Here is a 25,592-nt window from a genome sequence, read left to right as displayed (position 1 = left end):
ATGGTTAGTAGTAGGGTTGGGTTAAGGGTTATGGTAGGTTTAGGGTTAGATTTAGGTTTAGGATTATGATGAGGTTTAGAATTTGGGTTCAATTTCTGGTCTTTGAAACAAACAGTAGTTTCCCTAAGCTTCTAAATAGATGAGCCAGAAATTTAGTTTGGCAAATATTACATTCTTTTTGGCTAATAAATATGAATTTTTATGATTCAATGAATGCTAGTCTGGACAACTATTATCTGACTCATATCCTAGTTAAAATGGACCTACAGATACATATAACAGTTGGGCCACACAGTTAGTGACTGAATAGCCTGAACTCTACAATAAAATATCTACTCTGATAGATCACTGTCTAAGAGATGGAGATCCTACTTACGCTGTGAATGACAGCTCTTCAGGAAGTTAACATAGCCAAGGCTAGATGATGATCATGGTGCTGGTTGGTTAGCTCATTCACCCTAATATTTGCATATGACTATTGTCAAAATGCCCCTTCCCTCCAAAATTAATCAAAAGTACATAAATCAGTCATTTACCTCACACATTTTAATTCTACAAAAGGGATATGTAGAGTGAGTGAACCCATCTTCATATACGTAAGATGTTTTCTATTGATACTTTTATGCCTTAATAAGTACTTAAATTTTATAGAAATAAAACAGAAATCTATGTATTTGCCACCCAGATTTAACAAATGTTAACATTTACATTGCTTCTGATTTTTAAATAAATACTTGCATCTAGAGCAGGTGCTTCATTCCTCATCAGATCCTGTGTTTGATGTATAGTAATCTCATGCATCATCAAGCGATAAACATACATGTAGTGCTTTTACATTTTATAATGTTTCAACTCTTTTTTTTTTAACTTTTTTTTTAATTTGTTTTTTTTTAATTTTTTTAATTTTTATTTATTCATTTTTAGAGAGGGAGAGAGAGACAGAGAGGGAGAGAGAGACAGAGAGAAGGGGGGAGGAGCTGGAAGCATCAACTCCCATATGTGCCTTGACCAGGCAAGCCCAGGGTTTCGAACCGGCGACCTCAGCATTTCCAGGTCGACGCTTTATCCACTACGCCACCACAGGTCAGGCTAATGTTTCAACTCTTGCTCTTTATTTACCCTCCTTATGAGGTGTGAACCAAGTAAGAAGTTTACCAGTGGGAAAATCAGGAACCAAAACTCTAGTTTCCTAGCTGCTAATTCAAATCTCATCTCCCTTTGCTTGGGTCATAAATAAGATTTGAGCATTCAAATTTTGGAGATGTTTAAATGAATGTCACATAGCAACTTCTACCAAAATATCATAGCCATTAGCTCCTAGCTGTAATTACTTCACCAGGATTCTTTTCAAGCTGTGGTTTCACCTACAGCTGCCCACTGCCAGTGTGCGGTTCCATCAGCTCTACCGTGCTGAGAGATGTGCTTATATAATACCTCATCCCTTTCCAAAACACACACCAGTAAGAGGATCCAGCAGCCAAAAGAACAAAACAGCCTTTTCCAATAGCAGTTCTGAAATGAGCAATTTGCTTACTGGCTCTGTATGCTGTGACTAAACCATGGCTTCTGTTCTAACTTGTTGCATACTAGCAAAAGCTGTGTCAGGACAAGCTTCCAAGGGATGGTGTGAAAAGGATATACAACTGACGGGTTGCTGAGTGGACAAGAAGAGGAGCTGAGAACCAACAACTGAGTCAGCATATTAGTTGAGTGGTTTGCTTACTTGAGCATGAGTCCAGGAGGCTCAAACTAGGTTACACACTATAAAGTGAGTCACAATTTTGCGATCTATGTAGCCACCCATTACATGTAAAAATGAATCAGAAAGCATAATACAATTATTTTACTCTGATTGATAATTTTTGGTTAAAAGTTTTTTTTCAGTAACATAGTTTTTTAAAAATGTAGAAGGAAAAGAGATTTGCTAATATTTATTTTGCTTTTAAAATGAACCTAAAAGGCATAAGGTTTAAAGAATTAAAATGTATTATCTCTTTTACCTATACATATTTGTACAAGTCTTTAGGCATCAGATCAAATTGAGAACTGAATGCACAAAAATCTGGTTCAACTGTGAAAGACAAAACCCATTGATCAGTACATGTCTTCAACAGGCAAAACCAAGTTGTTTAAACACTTGTTTAGAAACTAAGGGTCACAACGACCCTATAGGAAAGATAGGTTTTATGTTACAGGATGTAAAACTGTGGATAGAGAGGTTAAGCAATTTGCCTAAAATCATACAGCTGAAAAGGTGTGAGCAGGAATGGCACTTTGAACTTGGCACTTTGAACCCCGCCCTTCAGCTCTGGCCTCAGGGGACTGTCCAAGCCTGTTAGGTGAGCTCAGAAGGATCGCTGAATCTGGGATCAGAAGACGTCAGTCTGGCTCCCACCTTCCCCAAGTGTGTGATCTTGAATGGGTCAGGACACTTATTTTAAAATGCGAGGATTGTCTTTTCTTCACAGGGTTGTGAGGCTTTACAATGACAGTGCGAGTTAACAGAGTTTAGGAACTGTAAGAGGTCTTTCCAAACATAAAGTATAATATGTCACCTTAGACGAATAGCTTGCCTTCTTTTAGCTTCATCTGTAAATTGAAGATAATAATCATGGCACGTCATGCAGTCCTTGTGAACAGATGAAATGAGAGAACGCATGTAAACCATATGATGCCTTAATACACATTACCTGGAACAGAGTTCGATCAGCATGCCAGCTATTGTTCCACACGACAGTTTTCTGGCTCCTGGAAGCAGATTTTAGTAAATAAATCTTTTGATGAGTGTCCCTGGGGACGAGGTCTGAAATAAACTCTCACAGAAAAGTTTATTTCTGAGAAGACAGAGAAGAGAATAAGCCACCTCCTCCCCCCCAGCCGTCCCCAACCATCCACACCTTAAATCACTTCCTTTCGAGCCCCATTTTACAGACAGGAGGCAGAGACCTGCGGAGTTCGAGGACCTGACAGTCACTGTGCTTCTCGTTAACGCCTCGGTGCAGCGCGGCCACGGAGCCGGCCGGCCCGCGCCTCCTCCCGCCAGGGGGCGCTCGGCCAGCGCCGACTCCCGAAGAGACGCGGCGGCGGGAGGCGGAGCCCGCCCGGCAAGATGGCGCTGTCCGTGTTGTTGCGGTCCTTCCCCAGGCTGCTGGCCCCGGCCAGGCTCCCGAGCGGCTGTGAGTGTCCCCCCCTCACGCAGGCCGACCCGACCTCCCAGCCTGCGCTCGCCAGGGGGAACCCAGTTCGCGGGGGCAGGGGGTGGCTGCGGTCCGGGCTCGTCCGGGAATGACCTTCGCCGGCCCGTGTCTCGCAGCCCACGCCTGTCCCCTCCCCGGTTGGACTCTCGGTTCCCCATCACCGCCGCCGACCTCCTCCTGGTCTGTGCGAAGGGACTTGGGGTTCCTCTGCCTCGCTTTCTGCAGGAGGGGAGACCCTCGTGGGGCGCTTCCTACCCGCCCACTCCCAAGCCTTTCCAGGACACGAGGCTTTGGAGGCGTCTCGGGGGGCCTAGGGCGAGCCACTCGACCTCTCGGAGCCTCTGTTTTCGGGGAACCGGGTGGGAGTTGAAGGGAGAGTTAAACGCGGTCAGGCACTACGTAGATGTTACGTGTTTTTCCAACAAGGCGACCAGTTGCAGATTTACAGACTCTGTCCCATTTCAGCGTCTGCGCGGTCCAAGTTCTACGTTCGGGAGCCGCTGCATGACAAACCCGACTGGCTGAAAGTTGGCTTGACCTTGGGCACTTCCGCCTTCTTGTGGCTCTATGTAAGTGGTGGGACCCCGACGCTGGGGTGGAGAAACACCAGTGGGAGGGTGGACGTTGTGCGGAAAGCTCCCACGCACGGGAACAGCGATAGAATTGCTGATGGCGCTTCTCCAGGAGGGAAATCCCAAGGACTAAAAGTATTAAGATTTCAGCGGCATCGAGAAAATACGAGGAAGCTGAAATTTCTGTTATTCCTTGTTACTTAGCATGATTTTTTCATGAATGGCAGGTTTTTTTTTTGTTTTTTTTTCTTTTTCATTTTTCTGAAGCTGGAAACAGGGAGAGACAGTCAGACAGACTCCCGCATGCGCCCGACCGGGATCCACCCGGCACGCCCACCATGGGGCGGTGCTCTGCCCCCCAGGGGGCGATGCTCTGCCCATCCTGGGCGTCGCCATATTGCGACCAGAGCCACTCTAGCGCCTGAGGCAGAGGCCACAGAGGAATGGCAGTTTTAATACATATTAACCTTTATTTTATTTCTTGATCAGGATGAAGGGTGATTGGGATGTTAGGAAGGCACTTTTTCAGATGCCCTGGAGACAAACCATCAATGAACAAGCTATATAAACTAAATCGCATTAGACTTACAAAAGATGAGATTTTGATCATTGCTTTGTGTAAATACATTGTTGGTAATTGTACTTAGTGTGTTGCAGCTTTTTTTTTTTTTTTTTTTTGGTTCTTACAATATGCCAAATGCTTTATATGTAAAAGCTCATTTAATATTCTTAACAACACTATGTGGTAGGTACTATTACTGTTGACCTTTAATAAATGAAGGAAACACTTGGAGAAATTAGTTTGCTGAAGTTGGTTCTCCCTAACTTCAGATAAGCTACACTATGAACTGCTCTGAAATACTGCCCACCTATAGAGTACATTTTTTTAAAAGTTGACTCAAAGTATCTGTATTACATTAGTATATAAAATTTTTTTGAACGTAATAGGTTTGGAGGTTCCTCCACTACCCCAACTCAAACTCTTTACATCTTTTATTTTGGATTTTCTTATTAAAGTGTTTAAGCTCTTTCAAATGGGAAGGAGTAAAAGAGATGTTGGAAGTCACAACCTAACAATAGTAACTAATCCTTTTTAAAATTATGTTGTAATGAAAATTTATACATCTTAATTAAAGTTTTCCAAAAAGGAGCTTGTTTGCAGTGAATGTCACCCCTTATCAACCATTGTTCCACTTGTGTACTCTGACAGACAGTGGTTCTAAGCGGCTGTTCTCTGTGATATCTAATTAATACACATATAGTTGCAGGGGGGATTGTTCATTCATTCACACACAGTGGTAGTCAACCTGGTCCCTACCACCCACTAGTGGGCGTTCCAGCTTTCCTGGTGGGCGGTAGCGGAGCAACCAAAGTATAAATAAAAAGATAGATTTAACTATAGTAAGTTGTTTTATAAAGATTTATTCTGCCAAACTTAGCGAAAATCCGACATAAAGTACTTGGTAAGTAATTATTATTATTATTATATGCTTTAACTTGCTATAACTCTGTGTAAATTTTATAAAGTTACTTCCCTACTTTATAAATCACCATTACTGTGGATAGTTACCAACCAGCCTGGACTCCATTTAATAACCAATTCCTGCTTTGTTGTGTTGCTTTAGCCCCTCTGTGGTAAGGCATTCCATTGACTGCCCAATGAATAGAGTAATTTATTTGGTAAAAGTTGAATTTATACTTTTAAGGGTTGCCTTCTCAAATTGAATATGTAGAATTGTGATGAATAAGCATACAGTTTTCATAGTTTTTGGACTTTTGTATCTCTTAGCATTTTATTTCTAACTAGAATAGTTGTAATTCTTTTAATCTATCCTTATTCCTTTGCAAAATATAAATATTAGTTAGCTGCCTCTTTAATTTGTCAGGAAGATTATATTTTTAATTTTAACTGTTACCTTCTTTTAGCTCATCAGACAACATAATGAAGATATTTTAGAGTATAAAAGAAGAAATGGGTTGGAGTAAACTTGATAAATACTAATATAGTAAGTATGCAATTTTATAGGATGAATAGATTATGCAAGGTAATTTTAACTATTTTTAAATAATGTGTTTTGATTGTTTTTTTCATTAGATTTATGCTTTTTAGCACCTATATTCCTGTCTGTGACAACTTTATGAATTCTCAATACCTTGGCTATAGCATCACTTAGCATAATCACTTTTAACCATTATGCTTTGACTATGTTCTAAGAAAATTATGTTTAAGAATGAAACCAGGCCCTGGCCGGTTGGCTCAGCGGTAGAGCGTCGGCCTGGCGTGCAGGGGACCCGGGTTCGATTCCCGGCCAGGGCACACAGGAGAAGCGCCCATTTGCTTCTCCACCGCCCCCCCTCCTTCCTCTCTGTCTCTCTCTTCCCCTCCCGCAGCCAAGGCTCCATTGGAGCAAAGATGGCCTGGGCGCTGGGGATGGCTCCTTGGCCTCTGCCCCAGGCGCTAGAGTGGCTCTGGTCTCGGCAGAGCGACGCCCCAGAGGGGCAGAGCATCGCCCCCTGGTGGGCAGAGCGTCGCCCCTGGTGGGCGTGCCGGGTGGATCCCGGTCAGGCGCATGCGGGAGTCTGACTGTCTCTCCCTGTTTCCAGCTTCAGAAAAATACAAAAAAAAAAAAAAAAAAGAATGAAACCAAAATCATATTATTTTATTTAATAGGTCTGTACACAGTGCCTTCATAGCACTTATGAAGTTATCATTATTTGCAAATACCTTTCTTAATATGTTTGTCATATCCCCCACACTTGAGTGTAAATACCATGAGAACAGGAACCCTGTGTCTGTTTTATTAATTATCATGGCCTCAGAAACTTGCTCGGTATCTGATCCAACGAGGAGTTTCACATTTGTTGGATAGATAAATGTATAAGGGCAGGCAGTAGATTGTTGTATTTTTTACTGTGTGACCATTTCATTATGATTGTTACTATAACTAACACCTAATTAGACAATTCTGGTAAAACATAACTGAGAACAAGATAGTATACTCTATATGGTCTGTGATTCTGTGATTTAAAAGAGAGTGAGTTTATACACACACTCACACACACATCATATAATTTTGAAATCCTGTATTAATTCTTTTGTAAAAAAAAATCACAATTAAAATCTCAATTTTGCCTGACCTATGGTAGTGCAGTAGATAAAGCATCGATCTAGAACACTGAGTTTGCTGGTTCGAAACCCTGGCTTTCCCTGGTCAAGGCACATATGGGAGTTGATGCTTCCTGCTTCTGCCCCCTTCTCTCTCTCTCTCTTTCTCTCCTCTCTAAAATGAATAAATAAAATCTAAAAAAATAAAAATAAAAACAAATATGTTAGTAAAAAAATAACCTCAATTTTCATAGATTAGATTGATTAAAGTAGATAACATATCTGCAGACTAAAATACTAACCACTGATGTATACTTTTTCTCCCATATTAACTCTCGAACTTAGCTCTGTATCTTTAGGGTTTGATTATCCAAATTTTTTGCTTTTTTCTTTTTCTATTAATATCACCTTGCCACATATCACTCCTTCAGCCATTCAAGAGATAAAAATTAAATATATATTTAAATCAAAACAGGATGCTTTTACTACTGTTTTCTAGTTCAAATGAAATATTTTTTGCTAAAATTTAAAATGACAGGTTGATACTCTTTGTGGATTTGTTTTCTAGACTTGATGCTCTTAAGGTGAATTAATGGTCTGATTTTAGTATTTCTGCTCGTTAATGTTAAAGTTTTAATTTTTTTCTCTTCATTATAGGTATGCTCCATGTAATGATTAAAGCAGTTCCAATCTGTTGAGTTGTAAACATGAGAGAAAAGTTATATGTGAATATGTCATCAGCATTTGTGTTTTTGCACCAATAAATGAAAAAATAAAAATATTTCTGTATTGTTTAGATTGTATATATTGTGAAAATGTGTAGAAAATGTCAATTTAAGGTGTATTATTAGAAGTATTTTAGTGTGGAAGGTACCATCCAATAACAGGGTCAGTGGTAATTAAGGACCTACAGTGTATTTGATAAGAAAACTTGTTAAGCCTGACCAGGCGGTGGCACAGTGGATAGAGTGTCGGAGTGGGACGTGGAGGACCCAGGTTCAAAACCCGAGGTCGCCAGCTTGAGCACGGGCTCATCTGGTTTGAGCAAGGCTCACCAGCTTGAGCCCAAGGTCGCTGGCTTGAGCAAGGGGTCACTCGCTCTGCTGTAGCCCCTCAGCCAAGGCACATATGAGAAAGCAATCAATGAACAACTAAGGTGCCGCAACAGAGTTGATGCTTCTCATCTCTCTCCCTTTCGGTCTGTGTGTCCCTGTCTGTCCTCTCTCTGTCTCTGTCACGAAAAAAGAAAACTTGTTAAGGAGATACATTAAAACATCACTGTTGCCTGGTCTGTGGTGGCGCAGTGGGTAAAGCTTGACCTAGAACGCTGAGGTCGCTGGGCCTGCCTGGTTGAGCCACATATGGGAGTTGATGCTTCCTGTTCCTCTTCCCCCACCTCTCCTTTCTCTAAAAATGAATAAATAAAATCTTTAAAAATAAAATCATTGCTATCGCTTCTCAGCCTTTTGGCTAAGATCAAGTGTAAAAATAAAATCATTGCTGAAGGAATTATTCCTTATATTAACTTTTAATCTAATCAAAACACTTGATTGTAGCAAAGTGATAGAACTACTTTATTACTCAAAATACAAAAGAGCCCAAATACTCTTTTCTTCTAGAAGAATAATTTTGGTTAAGTCAGAGAGAGAGTAAAGTTGAATGCTATTAGAGTTCCTCCTCACCCCATTTCCTTGAATTTGAATGATTTTCACTTGGATGACTGGTTATGGCAACACAAAATGTGTTGTCCCTTTTTGCTAATTTTACTTTTATCCAATGATTAGCAAACTCCTGTTTCAAAAAAGGGGAGGAGAGAGAGGGTTAATAGACACGAATTAAGATACACCTCATTTATTCATCATCAAAACCCTTTGTTGTGAATCAAAACTTAATTTATATGCCACTTTGTTAACTTGTAAAAACATTTAATGTACCATACATTTAAAAATTCATTATTTGTGCCTGACCTGTGGTGGCACAGTGGATAAAGTGACAACCTGGAATGCTGAGGTCACCGGTTCAAAACCCTGTGTTTGCGCGGTCAAGGTATATATGGGAGTTGATGCTTCCTGCTCCTCCCCCCTTTCTCTCCCTCTCACTCACTATCACTCTCTCTCCTCTCTAAAATGAATAAATAAAAAACCATTTTTTAAAATTCATTATTTGTGTCTCCATTCTGATGTTAAGTGGAAAGTTCTATTGCTTTATAATTGGCTTTGTGTGTGTTTTGGGCTCTGGCCCACACTTATGGGAGATCCATGACTCAGTATTTTGGGACATCACTTCTGAATATAAATTCAGAATTACATTATTTTGGAATGAATATTTAATCCAAATTCAGTGAAAGACCAGCTGTAACAGTAACTACTAACTTTTCTCAGTTTGGAGTCCTAGCTGACAGCTGAAAGGATCCTTAGGGGTCCTGTAGACCGATTTCATAATTTTACAAATGCAAAACCAGAGTTGCAGAGGGATTTGCCCAACATCACTGTGGTAGGTAGAACAATGCACCCCTAAAGATGACCATGTCCTCCTCCCTGGAATCTACATGTTAGGTTATACGGCAGTGGAGAATTCAGGTTGGGATTAAGTTTGCTCATCAGCTGGCTTGGAGATGGGGAAGTTACCCTGTATCAGATGGTTGGGCCCACTGTAATCACAAGGGTCCTTGGAAGTGGAAGAAGAGTGTGCAAGTATGGATGAGGGAGAAGTGATGCGAGAAAGACTCAGCTGGCCAGTGCTGCCTTTTAAGATGGAGGAGGACCAAGAGCCAAGGACTGGAAAAGTCAAAGTCACACAAACCTATTGTCACTTTGATTTTAGCCCATTGAGACTCATATCAGATTTCTCATCTACAAAACCATGAGACAATAAATCTTGATGTTTTATAATCTGGTTCAGTCCTGGGAGGTGGCTGTTGTAACGTCTGCCTACTCCGTAGCCATCTTGGAATCTCTAAATCTTGATGTTTTAAACCACTAAGTTTGTTATACCAGCAGTAGGAAACTACTGTTGTCACATGGTAATAGAGACCAAGAAGTCTGTTATGAACTCCCAATTCAAGGCACTTTCCTCTAAAACACTTAAAAATTTCTATTTCTGAGGGGAACAGAAAACTGTAAGACACTTGTAATTTTGGAGACTGATATCCTTAATTGGAAATAAAGTATTGCAATAAACTACCTACTGTATGTCTGGTCTTGAGAATACATAGTTACCCCGTGTGGACTTGCGTCTCAGTGGTGCCTGTATAACTCCAACGGAGCCATTCATGAAGGCCAGGGCTGTCCAAGAGCAGTTTTTGCAGTGATGGAAATGTTCTGTATGCTGTCCGGTCCAGCAGCCACTTCTCCCACGTGGCTGTTGAGCATTTGGAATGTGATTAACCATATTGGATTTCTAATATTTAATTTTAGTTAATTTAAGTAGCCACAGGGTCCAGTGGCTGCTGAATTAGCACAGATGTAGATTATTCTATGAATAAACACCTAGAGTTGTGCTACATGGTGATGCTGGTTAAAAAATTAATTAAAAAAAAATATATATATATTGCTTTCAGAAAGACAGGGAGGAAGGAGGAGAGAGAAGCATTCATTTGTTGTTCCACTTAGTTGTGCATTCATTAACCAGGGATCAAACTTGCAACCTTGGGATGATGCTGTAACCTGACTGAGCTAATTGGCTAGGGCCAAAAAAAAAAAAAAACTTTCTAAATTAAATATTGATACCTAACTCAAACTACATTACAGTAGAAAAAGGTTATGAGGATACAGAGTGACTCACAGACCCGAAGAATAGGAATATACCTGGTCTCAGAAATAATTGGGGACTGGGACTTCGCAGCTTCTTCTGCATGCAGACCTCTTCCTCAATCGACATTGTAAAGAGATGGCCACACTCCATGTAGTTCCCGGGTTTACATTTCAGTTCAAAGGAGTCCCCGCACTGAACAAGGGTGCTTATCAGGACTTTCTTAATTGCTTGCTAATTTGTCTTCCTAGGTACTCTTCTAAATTATTTCATTTTGTATCCAAATTGATCTGTTGAAAAGTACAAGTTATCACACTAGAAAAAAGAAAAAAGAAGAAAGTACAGGTCCTAGCCTAAGAATTTAGTGCTAAGAAACACAAAGCTGTTTCTAGCTTTCTGTGAAGTTTTTGAAAGTTTTGAAAGACTTTGAAAATTTGAATATAGTATTTAATCCTTAAATAGTTATGATTAATATTGCCAGGAAAGGACCCTTACATTACATTTTCAAAACTAGCATCTTTGTCAATAGTCACAATTAGGTGGAGGTCATCTTAGATAAGCCAAATTATCTCTGACCCTAGACTTGTTTTTCCAGCAAGATCAAGGAAAATGTCAAGGATGTGCTCAAGAGCAGCACTGTAAACAATGTGACTAACAGCTGGGAAACTATCGCCCAAGCCTCACAGAGTCTTCAAAGACCTCAGGTTAAAATTCTCTCTGATTTGGGAGAGACAACCTGCCATAGACTGAATCTGACAGCCCACAAGCTGACAACCCACAAGCCTGCCCTCTCTTGAGCCATGTTTCAAGATGGGAAAAGAGTCTGCCGTCAACATGGAAAGCCACATACCCTCCCAGGAGCACAGAGTAAGTAGAGAATCCCCTTCCACCCAAGAAGCATGAGCTTTTAACTAAGATAAAAAGCCATCTGGGAAAGAGACTGCTTCTCTCACAGTTTTTGCGTTTCCCAGCTGGGAGGGCCTCCTCTAATCTATTCTAGAGGACATGATAAGCTCCCTACCAGACTTGACTATCAGATAAGATGGAGTACAGTGGATACTGTGGTGTGTACACTAAATGGCAGTAGGGCATAGTAAGGCAGCCTTGTACTGCCTCCTCCAACTAGCTGAGCATGTTTCATACCTAATGTGCTTTAGAGCTCACAACAACCCTGTGAATAATTAGTCACATTTTACTCAGGCCTGGTCTCTGACTCCCACACTCGTGCTCTTAACCACACTAATATACTACCTTGATTTTTTTCATGTGTAGCAGTCATAATCAACATTCCCTGCCCCCTACTCTTCAGGAGTGCTAAGAGGATGAACTACAAAAAGAGGTGTGACAATACTTTGGGGAAAGTTTATACAGCCCTATATATACATGTGTGTTATTTTTGCATTGTTGAAACGAGTTTGGTTGTAACCAAAGGCCTCAGATTACATTTATAATTGATATCTGACCAGATATTTCTTTGTGATCATTGACCCCACAATGGTGGGCTTGGTTCAGTGTCTCTTTAACCTCTTCCTTTTTTTTTTTTTTTTTTAGGGCAGAGCGGCTGCATCCTGCCCCTCACCACACTCATTTATTTATTTATTCATTCATTTCAGAGCTGAGAGAAGGGGTGGGGGGGGAGCAGGAAGCATCAGCTCCCTTAGGCACCTTGACCAAGCAAGCCCAAGGTTTCCAACTGGCGACCTCAGCGCTTCCAGGTCAATGCTTTATCTACTGCGCCACTACAGGTCAGGCTTTAACCTCATATTTTAAACTATGTAAATGACAGCAGAAATCCTATCTTGCTTATTAACGAATGCCCTGAAACAGTGCCTAACACATCATCCTCAATAAATGTTTGTGGAATAAACTAGAACCCATCTCCAGCATCTAGCACGGTCCGTAGCATATTGTAGGTATATTGATAAATACTTACAGACATTGCCTGGGAATTTTACGATTCTGAACTTTCGCCAGGTACACTAAGGCAAGGCGGAGGTTACCCCTCTCTCTACTCCTTTCCACTCCTGGGAGAGCTAGCTGAGTGCGTGAGAGAAAGTGGGTTCATATTGCATCTGTCATGTTAAGCCAAGTGTATGTCTTATTTCCATGCGAACCCCAAAACTTTTCCAACCTTCACTGAGGAATTCCACGGAGCGCGACAGTACGGGGCAGGCAGGTGACAGCGACTTTTCGGTTCCCGAACCGTTTTCTGAGATGCCTCCATCCACTTTTTGGAGCTCGATGAAAGCAACAGAGCCTGGAGAGTGGGGTCGAAAGAGGACGGCGCGGAGGCCTCCCGCCCTCGGCTCCCGCAGAGGCCGCCCGGGTAGGGCTGGGCAGGGGTCCGCGCCCCTCCCCGGGGCGGGGCTCCCCGGGGCTCACCGCGCCCTGCGCTCGCGGGGCGGCAGAGGCTGCGGCGCGGCGGGCAGCGGTTGGTGGGCGCGATGTATCTCCGCAGAGCTGTCTCCAAGACCCTGGCGCTGCCCCTGAGGGCACCTCCCAGCCCCGCGCCGCTCCGGAAGGACGGTGAGTGCCAGCACCAGCCCGGGCGCCTCTCCCGCGGTCCCAGCCGAAGAGACCAGGAGCCTCGTGCCCCTGTACCTGTCGGTCCCCGGTGGGCTAAACCCAACCCAGAGCAGCAAGAGCCCAATTTAGGGGATAAGGGGGAAGAGGAGGGAAGAGATATGGGGGAGTGTCGCGGGGAAGACGCCCTGAAGTTCTTGGAGACTTTGAAAGTAGGGAACCTTTCCAGCACGGCTTCTGAATCCGAACTAGACTTCTCGTGTGCAAATCTTGATCTTGGGCAAGGGCTTTAATCTCAGTTTCCTCATCTGTAAAATGGGGACTATATGGTTCGGTTTTGATGGGTTCATGTGTAGTTAACGCGCTTAGAAAAGTGCCCGGTTGACATAAGCTTCGCTTACCCCTTTATTACTATACAGACCGATTCTCCAAGTTCATTGGAAAGCAGAGGCATGGGCTAGCCGTGGGAGGTGGGCACTGAGCAGCGAGCCTGGCAGCGTGCCAACGGAGTGCTGACCGAGTGGAAGTTGGTTAGGGCTCTTGAATAAAGAGTAGCAGCAGCTTGGACCGTCGAGCCTGGGTCCTGGCATCCCCTAAGAATGCGGCCTTCGAAGCACTTTCATTGACCTGGAGCTGTCCAGCTGTTCGCCTCGATTGTCCGTGCATCTGTCACCTTTAGATGGGCGGATTCATGGGAAATGGGAGCGTATTCAGGAATTTCCTAGAGAGGAAGTTGCACTGCGAGCTGGAAGCTTATCCACTGATGGGTACAAGAGCACCGAGCCTGCGACGGCCTCGGTGTCTGAAGGCGAGCTTGGGAGTATTAGGCAATCGCGCCAGGTTGGCGATCCGGTGAGGTTCTGCCCCGGCCCGCTCTTTCTGAGTCCCCATCCCTCTCACGTCCCTTTTCCGTGTCCGTGATTGAGAGGGTGGGGATCTTAGACCACATCGTGGGAAGTTCTCAGTTCTCCCTTCAGATCGCCTCACTTCCTAGGGTTTGTCAGATAGCTTTAACCCAGTTTGTGCATTTGAGCCGGAGAGAGAAACACTCTTGCAGAAAATTCCATGGGTCGATTTTTTCTTTCCTCTTTGATTAGGCTTGTTCTGGTGATGGTGGGGGAAAGAAGGTCGGTCTGTCCAACTAACTTTATTTGTCTCTTGAAATGCTGGTGGGAAGAAGTTGTCTTACAAGTAACAGAAATAAGACGTCTTCGTTTTCCTTGATCTTTATACAGTTAGATAGAGCCGCCTTTTTTTTTTTTTTTTTACTGATGACATGGGAGAAGCCATTCATCTTAAACTTATGTAAAAGGCTGTTATGATGGGGAGGGGGAATCCCTTGAGCTGGCCTTCCGCGCCTCATCTGTCTGCATGTCCCCCCCCCCCACGGTGATCACGCACTTTGCTTTGCTTTTGTTTTGTAGCTGCACATGCTTCATATAATTTCCTCCCAACTTGAGGCAGAAGAAAAGTGGTTTAAAATTTCTAAGTAGGTAGTTAGCAATACTTTCTAATTTTCACCTAATTACTTTTTTGTAGCCCTGATTTCCGTGTGTATTTGAAGAACTATTACTGACTGGAAATTTTGGCTTCAGTCACTGACATCAATTAACCTTGTATTGGTTCTTTCTACTTAAACGAAAAAAATTAAATTGGTTCAGTTTTATGAAGGATAAAATTGTAACCACCTCACCAAATTTTGTTCTCTGATTTTTCCTTTTAAAATATAACTTTTTAATAAATAAATGATTTAGATTTATAATCACTGGGGGAAAAACACAGAAAGGCAAAATAGAAGTTACCTTAGTTACCTTAATCCTACTATCCTGTGAAGACCATTCTTTACATCAGGGGTCCCCAAACTTTTTATACAGGGGGCCAGTTCACTGTCCCTCAGACCATTGGAGGGCCGGACTATAAAAAAAACTATGAACAAATCCCTATGCACACTGCACATATCTTACTTTAAAGTAAAAAAACAAAACAAAACGGGAACAAATACAATATTTAAAATAAAGAATAAATAAATAAATAAAATTAAAAACAAGTAAATTTAAATCAACAAACTGACCAGTATTTCAATGGGAACTATGGGCCTGCTTTTGGCTAATGAGATGGTCAATGTGCTCCTCTCACTGACCACCAATGAAAGAGGTGCCCCTTCCAGAAGTGTGGCAGGGGCTGGATAAATGGCCTCAGGGGGCCGCATGCGGCCCGCGGGCCAGGCCTTAGTTTGGGGACCCCTGCTTTACATTTTAGTATATATAATGTTCCAAACTGTTTTTCCCCACATACATTGTTTCCTTATGTGCATTACTTCCACAAATCTGGGATAGTTCTGTATAGATTATTTTGATATACCTTTTCACAATATATTGTAAATATTTTCTCAAGTAAGTAAATATTCTTCTGGAAAAATTATAATGTCTATTTTTCCCCATTATATGAATATGCTAAACTTTGTCTAATTAATCCTTTGTGAATATTTATTTCCCATTTCATTGCCCTTTTAAATAACTTCGCCATAACTGAATTTGTATTTTAGTCTTTAGTTAAATCTCTAATAATTTCATTTATTTCTTCCTATTTAAAAAATCTTTTTGACATTTATATCTGGTTGACAACTATAAAATTTACATACTCTATTTAAAAGTATTTTTTTTATTAATTGAATTTCTTGGGATGACATTGCTTTGCCAAACCATACATATTTCAAGCGTACAACTCAATAAAACACCATCTGCACAACATATCGTACACCCTCTGCCCCAAGCAAAGTCTTTCTGTCCCCATTTCTCCCTCTTTGCCCACCCCCACGTTCCCTCTGGCTGTTGCCACACTGTTGTCTGTGTGATACACGTGTGTGTGTGTGTGTGTGTGTGTGTGTGTGTATGTTTTAGCTAATCCCTTCATCCCTCTGGCATCTGCCTAACATTTGTATTTTTAAACCAACAAAAACTTGCTGCATGTCAATGCCATAACCTCTTACCATAGCTTATTTGGGCACATTTATAGGAAAAATATTTTTTCTTAAAAGATGGTCATTTATATTCAAACTAAAAGCATATATGCGATATTTTCCAATTTTACTACTGCAAAGATTTTTAATCAGAGCAAATTCCTTAAGATTTGCGCTCTGCAAATCATAACTTCTTACTAATCCCCACACCGATACTCTCTGTGTCTGGACACTTCAAATTCCTTTGTCCTTTCTCAGTCATACAACTCATGCCACATGTTGTGCCATCTGCTTCCAGTGCAATTTTCCCTTCTATTATTTATCTGACAGACTCCTACTTACCTTCAAACTCAGGTCATGTCTTTTAATTGTGACAGCTACCTTGAGCCAACTAGCTGAGTTTCTTCACTGTGTTTTCATGCTATTGGTATAGTTTCTACTGATATCTGTGGCAGCATTTGTCATACTGCAATGAAATTATTGTCTACAATTATTTATCTGATCATCTGTTCCTTCTTTGTGGATTGTGAGTTATTTGAAGCCAGGAACCTTATGAGTCTTGTTCACAGTTATATCCTGAATGCTTCTAAGAATGCCAAACACATATAGGTGCTCAACTCTATTTGTTGATGGAAAAATAAATGTCTCTACATTTTTATCTTTACAATAGTTTGAACTATGTGAACTTTTAGCTCCTTCTAACTTAGAATCTGTTATAAAAATTCAATTCTAGCCTGACCTGTGGTGGCGCAGTGGGATAAAGCGTCGACCTGGAATGCTGAGGTCGCCTGTTCAAAACCCTGGGCTTGCCTGGTCAAGGCACATATGGGAGTTGATGCTTCCTGCTTCTCCCCCTTCTCTCTCTCTCTCCCCTCTCTCTAAAAATCAATAAATAAATTTTTTTTTTTTTTTCTGAAGCTGGAAACAGGGAGAGACAGTCAGACAGACTCCCGCATGCGCCCGACCGGGATCCACCCGGCACGCCCACCAGGGGCGACGCTCTGCCCACCAGGGGGCGATGCTCTGCCCATCCTGGGCATCCCCATGTTGCGACCAGAGCCACTCTAGCGCCTGAGGCAGAGGCCACAGAGCCATCCCCAGCGCCCGGGCCATCTTTGCTCCAATGGAGCCTTGGCTGCAGGAGGGGAAGAGAGAGACAGAGAGGAAAGCGCAGCGGAGGGGTGGAGAAGCAAATGGGCGCTTCTCCTGTGTGCCCTGGCCGGGAATCGAACCCGGGTCCTCCGCACGCTAGGCTGACGCTCTACCGCTGAGCCAACCGGCCAGGGCTAAAATATTTTTTTTTAAATTAAAAAAAATTCAATTCTAGGGGATATGGTATATACAAATTCTAGCATTACAGTGAAATATATTTAAATATAAGTACTTTTATCTATTTCTAATAGTTTGTACAGAATTGTCCTTTTATTTCAGATATGATCTTTTTGAAGGATTTGTCTTATAAAAGCTTTTCACTGCCCATCTTTAAAGGCCTTGTATTATAAAAATATATCTACATTTGTAGTGTAGATTTATGGAAGTGTGTTAGATTTCAACATAAATGTTTTACTTAACATATAAATTTTTATTACAAATATATTTAATTCACTTTTTGGAAAAAAATAATCTTTTCCACTAAATCTTGTGGTGAAGCACAGTAAATGGATGTCTTTTGCTTATGTGCATTTCGTTTGACTGTTAAAATTGTTTAGTGCTTTTGTCATTTCTCCTTACCCATGCCTGCACTACTTCCAAGAAAAACATGGTGGTAAGCATCAAAATGACAGGTTTCAGAAGTACTTGTCAAATTAGATTGGGAAAGTGTCAAGTGAAATTATTACCATACCTCATAATAGGATGCTCCCTTAAGCTAAAGTCACTTGATGGTGATAGATTCTAGGTTCACTGAGCAGAAATGTTTTTCAAGGCATAATTATTTAAAATAGTTTTGCTTAAGTGGTGGGGCTCACTGTGTTTATACTTGTTTTCCTAGGATCTCTTCGTTGGCTGTCATCTAATAAATTCCCTGGATCATCCGGATCAAACATGATCTACTATCTGGTTGTAGGCGTCACAGTCAGTGCTGGTGGATACTATGTAAGTGTTTAAACATAGTGTTCAGAAATTCATATATTTTACAACCTATGGATAAAACTCAAAGATCAGGACAAGGGATTAAATAAAAATATTACAAAGCTTTTTAAGTATAAGATCACTTTTTTTTTTATTTTACATTTACTGATTTTGGAGAAGGACAGAGAGAAAGAGAGAGAGAAAGAGGGGGTAGAAGCAGGAAGTATCAATTCATAGTAGTTGCTTCCTGTATGTGCCTTGACCAGGCAAACCCAGGGCTTTGAACTGGTGATCTTAGCATTCCAGGTCAATATTTTATCCACTACGCCACCACAAGTTAGGCAAAGTCACTATTTTTTAATACCACTAAGTATGGATGACTTTTAATAAAAACAATATTCTTATAAATACTAACAGCTGACATTTGAGTGTCATGTGACAGTCACAGTTCATTTAATAATTTAATGACAACAATTCTATAAGGTAGATACTATTAACATTTAACGGGAACTGTTTTGAAGGGTTGACTTTTTAAAAAATTAATAAGCATTAATTTTCAGAGCATTTTATGTTTACAGAAGAATGAAAAGAAAGCACAGACAGTTCCCATGGACTTCCCCTCACCTCTGTCTGGGCTTTTCCCTATCAACATCTTGCTTTACTGTGGCACATTTTACAACTCATGAGTCAATACAGATACCTTTTTACTCACTCAAGTCCATAGTTTACACTGGGCTTCACTCTTTGGTTGTACATTATAAGGGGTTTGACAAATGTATGACAGGTATCCACCATTATAGTACCATACAGAGTGTTTTCATTATTTTATGCCCCACTTATACATTCTTCCCAATCTTTTTACTGTCTCCATAGTTTATTTTTGTTTTTTTATTAATTTTAATTTATTGTGTTTACATGGATTCAAGTGTCCCACCGAAAATAACTCTCTGACCCCCACTCCTGTGTCCCCCTTATGCCCCCTTCCCCCCATCCCTGTCTCTATATTTGATTAGCTTTATATCTTTATATACTCTTATTATTTAAAAAATTAACAGTCATTATTTTAAAAATTCAAAATAGACAGACATACAAAATTAAAAATAATGTTTTCCTCCCTGGTCTACATATCCATTCCATACTGTAAAATAAAGCTCTTTTTTTTAACTTTTTTTTTCTTTTAAGATTTTATTTATTCATTTTGGAGAGGGCATAGAGAGAGAGAGAGAGAGAAAGGGGGGAGGAGCAGGAAGCATCAACTCTCATACGTGCCTTGACCAGGCAAGCCCAGGGTTTTGAATCAGTGACCTCAGTGTTCCAGGTTGACGCTTTATCTACTACTATGCCACCACAGGTCAGGCTAAAGCTCTTAATAATAGGATTTTGGAGCTAAAACCATGGAACATTTGTGAGTTAAATAAGATAAGCCTATTGAATTATTCCGCATTTTGTCACATACTTTCTAAATTGAAATCTGTTATTCATTATAAATAAAAGGAGAATGAGTATAAATTCTTTGGAGACCATAAGAATATAATATCACTACATTTTGGTTTGACCCTACAGAAATATGCATAAAAGTATCTTTAGTCATAACTAGGAGCAGTTTGTGGGACTGTGTAGATGGCCAAACCGAAAAAAACACACGTATTCTAATCTTCAGAATTTTGAGAGCTTCAAAAAGCCAGGAAACTTCAAATGTCACTTACATTTTTGTCCTCCACTATTTACTAGCTTTCACTCATACCTACATTCTATTGCTTCTACTCTCATTCTACCGCTTAATGTTGAATTCACTGCCCAGGGCTACTGCAGTTGGACACAGGCCACTGGCAAAATAGATACTGGACTGGACCATACGATTACAGGGGAAGCTGGAAGACTGAATTTCATCTGGGTGTCCCTACATCCCTGATTATGTTTACTAGTGCCAGACTTGAACCTATCCTGCCTGCTAAATCTTTGTTTGCAAAATCTACCTTAAACTGTAAGGTTATAAACTGGCTTCTCCTGAGAGCCCTTTCTGGCCTTGCTCTGTCACAACAGGAGTGAAGTTGGACAAGTGATGACCTCTAAGTCCCCTTCTACCTCTAAGATTATGTAGTGGGGTTTTGTTGTTTGGTTTTGTTTTTTAAGATTTTATTTATATTCATTTTAGAGACGGAAGAGAGGGAGAAAGAGAAGGGGGGGGGAGCAGGAAGCATCAACTCCCATATGTGCCTTGACTGAGCAAGCCCGTGGTTTTGAACCGGACACCTCAGCATTCCAGGCCATTGCTTTATCCACTGCGCCACCACAGGTCAGGCTAAGATTATGTAGTTTTAATATTCAGAATTGGAAGCCTAATTTCCAAGAATCTCTGGCCACTTTCAGGAGAAGATACGGAACGTAAGGTTCTGGAAATCCTGTATTGTAGTCCTCCCCTCCCCTTCCCTGTCATGTACTAAAATTAGTTCTATAGTAGATTTCTCTGAATGGAATCCACAAATGCTCAGTAGTCAAGGGCAGTTTTTCATTTCCAAGCAAAATATACTACCAGGGACTCTTAGCACTTGAGAAAAAAGCCCAGGTCATTTCAATTATTTGAGGGTCTGAGTATATTAAAAAGCATAATGCCAGACTAGTTTATAAAAGTTGTGGTATATTTAAAATGCTAATATTTAATAAACAAATAAGATCATTTGGAAATGATTTCCAAAGTCTAAATTTGAGGGCTTCTCTTTTAACAGGGCTTTCTTCTATTCTGTGCTTACTATGTTAGTTTTGGAAAAGCTAGTTTCTCTGGGACACACATGAGTGCAAATTATTCTACTATCATCCTCTCTTCAATTCTGCTTAAAGTAGTTTTTCTTTTTTTTCTCACTTTGTGTTCTAGCTCCCTGAACAATAGGATTGATGTCCCTCAGGATGTTGCTGCTAAGGTCAATTGAGACATGCGAACTTCTGCACGGGCTCAGCACTGGTGTTCTGAGAACGAAGGGTGCTAACTCAGCATGTTCGTCCCACAAGCTGTCTTTGTCTTTCTATTTACTATGCACATTGTCAGTTATCCTTGACCCCTATTAAAGCATTTGGTGTTTTCCTTCTTTAGGCATTCTCCTTAATGACAGAGGTTTCCAAAAAGGAAATAAAAGAGTAGATGATGTGTACTACTTTCTCTTCTTTGAACTTGGCAGGATGAATATAAACCACGATGAAAAAATGTTCAAGAAATAAACCTAAGTACACATTTGCTTTCAGACTTACAGGGCAGTAACATCAGAGCAAGCCAAACACACCGAACAGATAATACATTTGAAAGAAAAAACCAAAGCAGAGTTACAGCCACTTCAAGGTAAAGTGAGTTGTTTTTGTTTTTGTTTTGTTTTTTATTATTATTATTACTATTATTTCCTTAAGGCTCTGATTTTCATCATCATAGTCTAGCAGTGAACACTGTTTGCTCTTGGCTTCTTTACTAACTTGATCCTGAATGGTTCTGGGTAAGAGTTAGTTCAAAAAGGGAAAGCCCAACCAAAATCTGGAGAATATTGTTATACATTTTGGATGAGTGCATTTAATAAATGCAACCGTTTTTGCATGTATACTGCTGACTAGCCGTCTTGACTTCTTTGTGTGGTAATATGACTTTCCTCCACTCAGGCTCCCAGTCATGCAGACGTAATTTTAGTATCTGCCTCACAGTAGCTTGACCTTTCATGTCCCCCATTATATATATATATGGCGGGAAAGAGACAGAAACAGAGAAAGGGACAGAAAGACAGGAAAGGAGAAAGATGAGAGTATCAATTCTTCATTGGGGCACCTTAGTTGTTCATTGATTGCTTTCTCATATGTGCCTTGATCCGGGAGCTCCAGCTGAGCCAGTGACCCCTTGCTCAAGCCAGTGACCTTGGGCTTCAAGCCAGTGACTTTTGGGCTTAAGCCAGTGACCATGGGGTTACATCTGTGATCCCATGCTCAAGCAAGTAACCTTGGGGTTTCAAACCTGAGTCCTCTGCATCCCAGGCCGACACTATCCACTGAACCACCACCTGGTCAGGCCTTCATTATATTTTTAAATCATAAAACTAATTTTTGTTTTTATTTTGGCTAAGACCATCCATCCAGGTGTCTTTGCCCAAAGTACACTTGACTTTGGTAGAATCAGTCATGTCTGTTGAGTCCCTCAGTTGATATGATTAATAAAATGGCAATGACTGGAACAGAAACTTTACATTTTCACCTAGTGAATATTTCTTACCTTAAACTGCTTGCTTTAAACCAGTGATTTTCAACTGATGTGCCACAAGAATTTTTAAAACATGCAATACCTGACTATTTAATTAGAAGTACTCCCCTCTTTTCCCTTAGACCAGTGGTCCCCAACCCCCAGGCCATGGACCAGTACCGGTCCGTGGGCCATTTGGTACCAGTCCGCAGAGAAAGAATAAATAACTTACATTATTTCCGTTTTATTTATAAGGTCTACTGGGAAGTTCTGTCCGTTTTTGGAATAAAACAAAATACAAATTTTTCTTACTGTCAATAAACTTTATTAAATAATATAATTGCCATTATTATTAATGATTTCTTGCCAGCATGAGGGCAATTTGTATATCCCATTTTTGAAAAATGTTTTATCTTTTGATGTGAAAAATTAAACCAGTGCTTGTTTGATATCTTCTTCATTTTTTAATTTTTTGCCCTTCAAAAAATTTTGTAAGGACAAAAACAAGTGATAGTCGGAGGGTGCTAAGCCCGGGGAATATGGTGGATACGACAGACATGCTTCTGTAGCATTTCTTCCTTGTTGAAATTCGTAAAAATTACAGTGGCGTAAATGAACTTTATCAGTAGCCATGGGTACACTATCGCTTCATACATAAGACTAACGTGAATCAACTTTGTTTTAGCTAATTTGCTACGTCAGTATGTATACATTAAGTGATAAAAATAGAGAGGCACACATGCGCCAAATAAACATGTGTTTATGTGTCGAAACTTGTTGTGATAGAAATAGACAGAACTTTCTGGTAGACCTTATATTTAAGTCTGAACATGTTTTATTTTTAAAAAATGACCAGATTCTCTCTGTTACATCTGTCTAAGACTCACTCTTGACGCTTGTCTCGGTCACGTGATACATTTATCTGTCCCACCATAAAGGCCGGTCCATGAAAATATTTTCTGACATTAAACCGGTCTGTGGCCCAAAAAAGGTTGGGGATCACTGCCTTAGACTGTCAAATAAAAAAATGACAACAGCCAATACAACAATAGCCATCCAGTGTGAATGAATCAAAATTATACCAACCTTTTTTGTCAGACCAGCAAAAAGTATAGTACTGAATTTAGTAATTTAGAATATAGAATTTTAGTAATTAGTTTTTGTGTGCCATGAGATGAAAAAGGTTGAAAATTACTGCTTTCAACCATACTTTCTTCCATTTCAACTATGACACTATTATTATCAATTACTATGTTCACTGTTTGGTGACAGAAATAATATCTGCTCATGAACCAGTTTTAACTTTTTTGTCATGACAACAAAAAGAAACAATGTCATTAGTGAATATTTTGAATATAATCATAAGAACGCTGATTGTAATAATGAAATTCAGCATTTCCATAGCATTTTAGTGATTTTAAATACCTCTTATACACAGTATTTTAATCTACCCTTACAATAGTTCTGAGAGATAGATATCATTAATATCCTCATTTTACAGATGACAAAACTGAGGCTGAGAATAAATTAGTGATTCCTCTGAGTCATTGGCTAGTAAGTTTGCTACTTTTCCATGCTATCTCATAAGGTTTGGCTGTTTATTTTCCTTTTCTTTGTATTTGAATAAATAATATATGAAAATTATTTTTTTACATTCAACATGTTTAAAGGGTTTTACAGTAAAGCATATTCCCTCATTTTCCCTCCCCAGAGGCAACCAATAATACTAGTATCTCTGAATCTTCCTGGAGAGAATCTTTGCAAATATAACTATCTAGATATAAAACTCACTCTCCTTCTGTCCTAATACGAATTGTACCAAACTGGATACATGACTTTTTTTCCTTGCTTTTTCCACTTAACAGTCTACCTTGAAGACCATTACGTATCAGTACATATAGATCTGTCTCATTTTTTAAAGTGACTGCACAGTGTTACACTGTCTTCCCATGCTCTGTCAATTAATACTTTGTTTAATGGACCATTTTAAAGGTGAAAACGAGAACCTTGTGGGAGTGGAGAGAGCAAGTTCAGAAGCACCTGATGTGTCTTCAATGGAAGTCCAGGTGATCAATGCTGAAGAAATCTCAGATGCTACAGTTGTAGTTGTAACAGAAACGTCAGCCTGTCCCGACGCTTTGGAGGCTGTTCAGGTGGAGACTCCCGCCTCCGGGGGTGCTCAGGTGGAGACCCCCGCGGCCGGGGGTGCTCAGGTGGAGGCCCCCTCACCCAAGGATGATCAGGTGGAGGTCCCCTCGGCTGGGGGTGCTCAGGCGGAGACCCCCGCGGCGGGGGATGCTCAAGTGGAGGCCCCCGCAGTCAGTACTGAAACCTCGCCAGAAGTTCCAAATGCAGCCACGGGAGAAATCGCCCAAGTCGTCACTGAAACGACTTCCGAAGTTACCAGTGCAGCACCGGAGGAAGCCGTTGCTGTCAATAATGATAAAGGTACAACAGAGAACGAAAGCTCTGGTGAACATGCTGAACAAGAAGAAGACAGTTCTCGGGTTGAGTCAGAACCCTCTGCTGGGGACGACTTACAGGAAGAAGCCAGGGTTGGTGGGGAGGCCCCCTTCACTCAAGGCTAAGCTCATGCAGATCGACACTTCAGCAAAAAATGCCATAGAGAGTCTGATAGGTGCTTCTGTAGTTTTAGCCACCTTAGGGTGTTGTTTTTTTTTTTTGTTTTTTTTTTTTTTCTTTTTTCATTTTTCTGAAGCTTGGAAACAGGGAGAGACAGTCAGACAGACTCCCGCATGCGCCCGACCGGGATCCACCCGGCACGCCCACCAGGGGCGACGCTCTGCCCACCAGGGGGCGATGCTCTGCCCATCCTGGGCGTCGCCATGTTGCGACCAGAGCCACTCTAGCACCTGAGATATAGGCCACAGAGCCATCCCCAGCGCCCGGGCCATCTTTGCTCCAATGGAGCCTTGGCTGCGGGAGGGGAGGAGAGAGACAGAGAGGAAAGCGCGGCGGAGGGGTGGAGAAGCAAATGGGCGCTTCTCCTGTGTGCCCTGGCCGGGAATCGAACCCGGGTCCTCCGCACGCTAGGCCGACGCTCTACCGCTGAGCCAACCGGCCAGGGCGGTGTTGTTTTTTTTAAGGTTTCTTTTATAGAAACTCTTAATTTGCCTTGAAAATATTTGGTATCTACTGATAGGTTTCAGGATTGAGAGATTTGAGATTCTACGTGCCTGAAGTTTTC

The 25,592-nt window shown here is 41.0% G+C and overlaps 2 protein-coding genes and 1 long non-coding RNA gene across 5 annotated transcripts; 2 read left to right on the top strand and 1 right to left on the bottom strand.

Annotated features, from left to right (window-relative positions):
• Nucleotides 1-2,208: 2,208 nt before the first annotated feature.
• LOC136405816 (uncharacterized) lies at nucleotides 2,209-2,973 on the bottom strand. Its single transcript, XR_010751575.1, has 3 exons — nucleotides 2,898-2,973; nucleotides 2,691-2,748; nucleotides 2,209-2,589 (listed from the first exon to the last, which is right to left on the bottom strand). It is a non-coding gene; the product is annotated as an uncharacterized lncRNA (long non-coding RNA).
• A 57-nt stretch (nucleotides 2,974-3,030) lies between these two features.
• Nucleotides 3,031-7,671, top strand: NDUFC1 (NADH:ubiquinone oxidoreductase subunit C1). The gene is made up of 4 exons (XM_066385337.1): nucleotides 3,031-3,176; nucleotides 3,663-3,766; nucleotides 5,696-5,775; nucleotides 7,533-7,671. Exons 1-3 carry the CDS (start codon nucleotides 3,110-3,112, stop codon nucleotides 5,753-5,755), a joined length of 231 nt encoding a protein of 76 aa, XP_066241434.1. The 5' UTR covers nucleotides 3,031-3,109; the 3' UTR covers nucleotides 5,756-5,775; nucleotides 7,533-7,671.
• A 3,564-nt stretch (nucleotides 7,672-11,235) lies between these two features.
• Nucleotides 11,236-25,069, top strand: MGARP (mitochondria localized glutamic acid rich protein). Of its 3 annotated transcripts, XM_066360910.1 has the most exons (5): nucleotides 13,000-13,151; nucleotides 18,098-18,201; nucleotides 21,415-21,508; nucleotides 24,377-24,567; nucleotides 24,598-25,069. In XM_066360910.1, the coding sequence occupies exons 1-5, from the start codon at nucleotides 13,070-13,072 to the stop codon at nucleotides 24,970-24,972; spliced, it is 846 nt and encodes a 281-aa protein (XP_066217007.1). In that variant the 5' UTR covers nucleotides 13,000-13,069; the 3' UTR covers nucleotides 24,973-25,069. The 3 variants fall into 3 exon arrangements, with proteins under 3 accessions (XP_066217006.1, XP_066217007.1, XP_066217005.1); XM_066360909.1 differs by lacking the exon at nucleotides 13,000-13,151 and adding an exon at nucleotides 11,236-11,492 and having other exon boundaries at nucleotides 24,377-25,069; XM_066360908.1 differs by having other exon boundaries at nucleotides 24,377-25,069.
• The last annotated feature ends 523 nt before the right edge of the window (nucleotides 25,070-25,592 follow it).

This window comes from Saccopteryx leptura, chromosome 1 (genome assembly GCF_036850995.1).
Source record: "Saccopteryx leptura isolate mSacLep1 chromosome 1, mSacLep1_pri_phased_curated, whole genome shotgun sequence".
In the NCBI taxonomy this organism is placed as follows: domain Eukaryota; kingdom Metazoa; phylum Chordata; class Mammalia; order Chiroptera; family Emballonuridae; genus Saccopteryx; species Saccopteryx leptura.
Note: the sequence above shows the minus strand (reverse complement) of the source record. Positions and strands in the feature narration are given on the sequence as shown.